At 34.4% G+C, this 7,535-nt stretch overlaps 1 protein-coding gene across 4 annotated transcripts; it reads right to left on the reverse strand.

Annotated features, from left to right (window-relative positions):
* Positions 1-965: 965 nt before the first annotated feature.
* Positions 966-7,074, reverse strand: LOC123219179 (putative disease resistance protein At3g14460). Of its 4 annotated transcripts, XM_044640963.1 has the most exons (6): positions 2,628-7,074; positions 2,499-2,538; positions 2,225-2,335; positions 1,900-2,004; positions 1,648-1,820; positions 966-1,286 (listed from the first exon to the last, which is right to left on the reverse strand). In XM_044640963.1, exon 1 carries the CDS (start codon positions 6,825-6,827, stop codon positions 2,685-2,687), a length of 4,143 nt encoding a protein of 1,380 aa, XP_044496898.1. In that variant the 5' UTR covers positions 6,828-7,074; the 3' UTR covers positions 966-1,286; positions 1,648-1,820; positions 1,900-2,004; positions 2,225-2,335; positions 2,499-2,538; positions 2,628-2,684. The 4 variants fall into 4 exon arrangements, with proteins under 4 accessions (XP_044496898.1, XP_044496896.1, XP_044496899.1 ...); XM_044640961.1 differs by lacking the exon at positions 1,900-2,004; XM_044640962.1 differs by lacking the exons at positions 966-1,286; positions 1,900-2,004 and adding an exon at positions 1,415-1,467.
* Positions 7,075-7,535: the final 461 nt, after the last annotated feature.

Raw genomic sequence — 7,535 nt, forward strand, 5'->3', positions numbered from 1 at the left:
CTAGACATTGTTTATCCTACCAACAATATTAATTGTTCACCTTTCCAATGATAGAACATTCACCTTGCTAGCAATACTCCAATGTCACTGTGCATTAGCTCGAGCTCGAGCTACATATTATTGTTTCAATCAAAACTTGAGCAAACTTGAGCCACTCATAGGTTTGGTTCAGTTCAGATCAAATCCACCCCCCTACACATAAGATGTTTTCACAAGTATTTATTATCATTATGAATCCTCATAATTCATGTATATGGCTAGATGTTTTATACCATCGTGTCATGTGGGTCTATTAAATTCTTGGTGCATGATCATAATTTGCTTAATATATGTCTAGTATAGTGATGAGAATTTGTTCGACATTGAAATACTGATGACACAGTATAGATGTTTTATTAGCTTCATTTTTAGGAAGATTGATTGAATTAACTTGCACCAATTTCTTTTCTGTAAATCATGTTGTTTGAGTTGTATGTTCCTGTGAAAAATGAAACCTGTAGTTGTGGATCGGTCAAATTGGGATTATTTTGTAAATTTAAATGCTTTCTTCTCCTTTGCCTTCCTAATTTTTGTTTGCAAAGGGAAGGTTCTCAATAGCTGAAGTGTGATCTGAGAATGCAGAGCATAACTTTTTATGAATACTTCATGTAAACTCATTCAAGTTATTGATACACTAGACCTTGAAATTTCTGATGGTCATGGTTCTACAAATTTGGTTTAATTCTTACATCTCTACTAGATTTTTATTTTTTAAAAATTAAGTTAGATTGATTATTTGAAGAGGATAATATGAACAGATCAATTTTCTTCGAATAAAGAAACTGCTTCTGTTGTGGTGCCTATGGAACTCTGTGATATGGTTTTGGTTGTTCAGCTTTGATTAATTAAGGGAAATTTGCCTCACTTCACTCTCAAGCAAAGTCATCAAAACACAAATTAAGTGCAGAAAGTAAAGAAGACAGAAGGATTTTTACATGGTTCAGCCAAGATATATCTTAGCCTACATCCATGGGACCATGTCCGGCTCAAATCAAATCAATAAGCTAAAATTCAATTGTCAATTACAAAGTTGAAATCAAACACATAATGCAAAGACTTACCTTTTACCAAATTACTTTTTAAAGTCACTTATTTTCAGTTGTTAATACCCATGTCTGAAATACATTGACTATCTTGTTCAGGTTGTTCAAACTCCGCTTGAACTTTAAGTTGAAATCTTTTCATTTGTTGGTCTTGAACTTCCTTCAAGTATCAACCATAGAGTTGTATCTCACCATATGAACAATCTAGCCAACCAATAAGAGATAGAGTAGAAAATTAGAGAACAAAAACACAAAACAAACTACCCAAAATAACAAATTACCTAAGTATAAAAAAAACTTACTCAAATTTAAGTTAAGAGACAAATTGCATATTTAAGCTAGGAAGAACTCAAATGAACGCTTATATATAATTTCAACAATACACCTAGACAACAAATAACAATTTTGAATACAGATAAAGAAGATGAAAGTTGCACTTAAATGGAAAATCAACATCTAGATGATCACACAAAATGCAATCATGTCCACACATATGGCATAATAATGGTGTGCACATCAAAACAAGATGGGAACAACAAAAGTTCACAGTTTGTTAAATTCTTACAGCCTACATATGCCGCTCTGTTGCCACAATTTTTCAGCCTTCAAATTCCTGCTATCATCACAATACGTTTCTGGTGCAATGGTGTGACAATAAGATTTACATATCCAGGAAGCCTTATCTGACAATATGATTATGGTGCAATGGTGTGACAACGACGAAGTGGACCGATCATCCTATGAAGGAATTTAAGCGAATATATGTATTAATAACTGCAAAATATTGGAATTTGAATTGAAAACTTTCTTCAATTACCTTTTTATGTAGAAAAAAAATAAAAAAGGCTGAAAAATCCTTCACGGTAAAAACATGAGCGAACTTCTGCCTCCAATTGTTTCTCCATCTCAATTACTTTTTTATCTTAAAGGAATTTCAAATCAAAAATTGAATCTGCCTCTCTCTCTCTCTCTCTCTCTATATATATATATATATATATTTATGAAGGAACTTAAACGAATATATGTTTCAATAATTGCAAATATTGGAATGTGAATTGAGATCTTTCTTCAAGTACATATTGTCATCAAAATTGTAGAATAACAACATATAATTTATTGAAAATTATGTTATGATAACAAACCTGGATCTGAATTAGATAATTCTCTTTTCGAGTCTTCATTTTGAGATACAAAATTGTTCGAATTTCTGCCTCCAGTTGTTTCTTCATCTCAATGGTGGATACGTAACAAATCTAAATAATAGAAAAATGAAAATATCAAAACTCATGCTAAAAAGAACTCCAACATGATCTTATCTATTTGGATATATGTATATATCCATAATTACACATTATATGTATCAAAATCATTATCATTGAAGTTAATTTTTTAATAAATACAAGATGCTCAAACTACCTGCCCACTGTGGTTGTCTCCTTGATGTGATGATGATCATCTAGCAAGTTAAAATAAGAGTAACTTAAATTAAGACAGAGTATATAAAATACACTGTCAATATAAAAAGCCATGGATAAAACCATACACCTTGAATTGAATGAAACAGAGATGATTATCTGACTCCATGCTTTGAATGCAATTAATTCAAACCAATTCTTCCTCCTTTGAATTGAAGACGAATTTGCCATCGATTTCAACATAAGGGATGTGAGCAATCTTTGAGCAGTACTTCCCCTTATCTCTCCTCCATTGTTTTATTATCAATGGACATTCGCGAATTTCTAAGACCAGAAGTGAGGGTGGCAGGCTTGTGAGGGATTTGAGCTTTGGGCAATTTAAAATCCACAAGACTTGAAGAGAAGTAAGATTTCTCAGGCATGCAACTGATTTGAACTTTGGGCATTCAAAAACATACAATCCTTCAAGGGTGTTGTGGCTTCCAAAACCTGGAATTGATTTGATCTTTGGGCAATTGCTAATACTGAAGCTTTTTAGTGATACAAGGCTTCCTAGGTCTGGAATTGAGTTGAGATTTGAATTTTGAATTTCCAATATCTTAAGAGAGGTGAGTGTGCCCAAGCCTGAAATTGATTTGAATGGTGCCAAAGTATAGATAACCAAATCTTGAAGAGAAAGAGGCATTCGCCGGTCCTCTGATAGAATCAACTCCGGATCTTCAAATCCACTTATCCGAAGTGTTTTAAGAGAGGTGAGTTTGTGCAATCCCCATCTAATTAGTGTCTTACTCATTTCGACATCTCCAATGATATCAAGAGAGGTTAAGCTAGTTGGAATGTCTTTAATCGGCAATGACATCGAACTATTTCTTATTTTTAAGTACTGAAGACTAGTAAGATTCTGTATGCCGAACAAATCAAGATTTTGAAGACCACTTAAAAACATATCTTTAAGACACAATCTACTGTGAAATGCCTCTTCTATTGACTTCAGCCTTGGACAATTGCTAATATCGAGGACTTCAAGTTTTTTAAGTTGCCACCTGCTTCTTGACGATAATGTTGTGAGATTTATACAGTCATTAATGGACAGATTTTTGAGTGTGTTAGGCAACAATCCTTGTGATGATAGATGCGTGAGAGATTTGCAACTTTCAATCTTTAAGGACTCAAGAAGAGTATAACTGATACCCTCCAAATGTTGTAATTTCTTACACCTTGATATCATAAGCCATTTTAGCGACCAAGGCAGAGTGTTCCTGGCAATGAATAATAAAGAATCACACTTGTCAATCTCCAACCTTTCTATGTTGTTTTGTTTCAATCTTTTTGGTAAAGATTTTAGAGCCTCGCAATTGATAATCTCAAGATCACTCAAATTAGGAAGAAAGATGGCGTTTAGAAATGAAATACTACAACTTTTTATACTTAAGCTTTTAGCATAGGTGAGGCTATGACTCCATTTTATCGGCTTCTCTACACAATTAAAATTTTGACTCAACCAATTTTCATCCTCTAAATCTACAATATTTTGAAGAGATTCAGACTTGAAGGATATGATCTCATCAGTAGAACTACTAGTAGGCACCACTTCCTTACACTCATTGATTATGAAACTAGCAAGCTTTGGAAAACTTGAGAATGAAACCATCAACTTTGCACACTTCTCAATCACAAGTTTTTCTAGTGAAGGAAGACGATCATGCAATTCTACAGTAAGTTCAGGACATTTAATAATTGAAACCTCACGAAGTTTAGGAAATCTCTCAACCTTCTCATTTTCCCCTTTTGTGTCCCAATATCGACATTTTTGCAAATCTTTAAAAAAAAGAATCTCCAATGAATTGAAAGGACTTTGCATGTCTATTCTTTCCAATTTTGGCATCCCTATGATGTTTAACTCTTTCAGTGAGCTCAATAGACTTTGAGAAGGCAAGCTTGTGCAATTTTCACAATTTTCTAAATTAAGGATTGTCAATTTAGAGAGTGATGACGAAGTGCTTAACCAAGATGAGAATTTTGAACCACCATAAAATCTAATTGTTAGTTTTTCTAGATTGCTATGAGGTTTCAACATCTCAAGAACATCTTTTTCTTCTCCCACTTCTCGTGAGACACCAAATTGAGACTCCCACTCTAATGACAACACTTTTAAATCCTTTTTGTTGTTTAATATAAACCCACCTATTTGCTTGGCATTCTCTAATTTTGAAATGCAAAGCTCACCTCTAAGAAAATTTAAGCTCTTCAAATGTTCTAAATTGGAACTCGATTCTTTGCTCACTATAAAATCAGATAACATTCGGAGATTTTTTAATTCCTCCATTCCAGATGGCATTTCTTTCAATGAATTCTGACCACTTATATCAAGATGATATAAATTGGTCAAATATCTCATATTAGAAGGTAACTTCATAAGATAAGAACATTTTTTTAATAGCAAAGTTTGCAAGTTCAATAAAGAGCATGTTGATTCAGGCAAACATTTAATCCTAGTGTAAGAAAAGTTTAGATACCTTAGATGCATCAAATCTCCAATTGAATCAGGTAAGTGAGTGATACCGTACCAATCAAAAGACAATACTCTCAACTTCTTTAATTGTGGCAATAAATCAAAAATAACCCTAGCACTTATAAATCGTTCACAATAATAGGAAGACCTCATGAACAGCTGCAAGAATGTTCTTAGACTCCTAAGTTTTTCCAAGACTTTGAATCTATCTTCTCCCTCTATTCCACAAGGAATATAAGAAAAATGACGAATCCTTTCACTACATTCCGGTAGCTTTATAATGGGTTGATCAGAGCTTAAATTGAATTCTTTAGAAACAGATTCAGCTAGATTGTGAACAAGGTCATGCATTATATATGTAGAATCATAGTTACTTGATTTTTGAAAAAGTGACCTTGAACATAAATCACCAAAATACTGACTTGTCTCATCCAGTTGCTCATTAGTTGGTCGAACGATACCTTCTGCCATCCACAAAAGTACAAGTTCCTCCTCCTTGAACTCATAGTCTTCTGGAAAAATCGCACAGTAAGCAAAACATCTTTTTAAATGAGGAGGGAGATAAAGATAACTTAACTTTAATACTGGAAGAACATCTTTTTCTTTATATGAATTCCATATTTTGCTGTCCAGTATTTTTTCCCAAGTATCAATCGGCTTAGAGAATAGGAGACCACCGAGGGTCTTTGCTGCCAGAGGCAGGCCATTACACCTTTCAACGACCTTTTCATAAATTGTCTCCGTAATTTGACCTGTATAAGCAGTCCTGCCAGTTGCAAGTGCATGCTCCTGAAACAAGGATTTACAGGCTTCATTGGATAAAAGCGGTAAATGATAAGTACTATCCAAGCATCTTATTGTTTCTGCAACATTTTCATTGCGTGTTGTGACGATCATTGTGCTTCCGGGTGCACCAGCTTTGAAAGGAGACATTAGCTTTTCCCAGTCGTTGTATTTCACCTCCCAAACATCGTCTAATACTATCAAGAATTTTTTCCCACTCACTGCCTTTTGCAGTTCAACTTGCACTCCATTTAAATCACTTGGAATGGAGAACGTTGAGCCTTTTAATGACTGAAGGAGACTCTTTGAGATAGTTAAAATATCGAAATTGGTTGAAACACAGACCCAAGCGTTTTCCTCAAACTTGAAGCCTTCCGGTTCCTTGTGATTGTACACCTCTCGAGCAATTGTAGTCTTGCCGATCCCTCCCATGCCGACTATGACTATCACTCGAAAGTTGTTACCACAAGGTAGATCGCTGTTCACCATCGCAACTAGTTTGTCTTTATCTTCATCTCTGCCATGAACAAATTTTTCAGGTGGCACGCTTGAAGTTTCCTCTGTTCTTTGCGGTGTGACATTACTTGATGTTACTACAGGAAGGTCTTTCATCAATAATCTTTGCTGGCGGAGTTGTTCCAACCGATTATTGATCTCTTTAATCTTGGAGCCCATTAAGGGGCCAGGAAAATTAGTAGGAAGGAACCTCAATAGGTTGCAAGAGCTTGCCTGCTGTTCTACCTTGAGTCTGCGTCGCAAAGCTTCATAGGCAAACTCATCCAGCACGTCTTCTGCATCATAAGCCCAGTGTTGAAGATCGTCAAGCCACTCTTTTGAGTCCCCATCCGTCAGTTGTATGCCTTCTGCACGGTCAAGCAGATTTTTAATCATTCTCAACTTTGTTTTGAGCTCATCTAGCTCTGAATCTACCCCTCCAACAAGTTGCCTGGCAAATCCCCGCACCTCATCAGACCCCAATACATGAAACAACCTCTCGAAGAGTTGAGAGACAAGGGGGTCAATCAAAAATGCCATGGAAGAAAGGAATTAGGATTATTAGAACAAGAGAATTACAGATGAATATGAGCGCAATTAGCCAAGAGAAATTGGTTACTTTTATCTAGTAGAGCTGAAAAACTGAACTCAAGATGCGAGAAGTCACAGGTCCAATGGAAGCCGTGTGGACTCCACAATCACATGGCGTGTAGACTCCAAAAGTGGGTCTTCACCTTCGTTTTATTCATAATCTTTTGTTTTTTTTTTTTTTTTTTGAGACTTTTCCTAACACCAATAAAACATGTGGTTTTCTTCATTGATATATCAATGGTTGAATTCCTTTCTTTTCGTTTTCATTTTTCAGTTTTATCAGTGAATCAAATTGAAACATAAATCATAAACAATTTTATGTCAATTAAATGATATAGATGATATCTTGGTTCATTAATATTACTGATATTAACATGAGTAATTATTGTATTATAATTTTGTTTTCTTAAAATAATGACTCTATAAAGTTAAAATATTAGTCATCCAAAAATTAAAAGGTCATACAAAGTAGTTTTGATATTTAAGAAGAGCACACGAGATATTTAATTATTCATCTTTTCTCATAGGTAAATGATATCTAATATCTTTCTCAAATTCATAACTCCACCCACCAAATAAAAAAAAGTCTGCTAACTCGATTTTAATCTCAATCTCAATCTTTGGTTTTTTAGAACTTTACTAGACAAATTAGGATTA

The sequence above is a fragment of the Mangifera indica genome, chromosome 6, assembly GCF_011075055.1.
Source record: "Mangifera indica cultivar Alphonso chromosome 6, CATAS_Mindica_2.1, whole genome shotgun sequence".
Classification (NCBI taxonomy): Eukaryota; Viridiplantae; Streptophyta; class Magnoliopsida; order Sapindales; family Anacardiaceae; genus Mangifera; species Mangifera indica.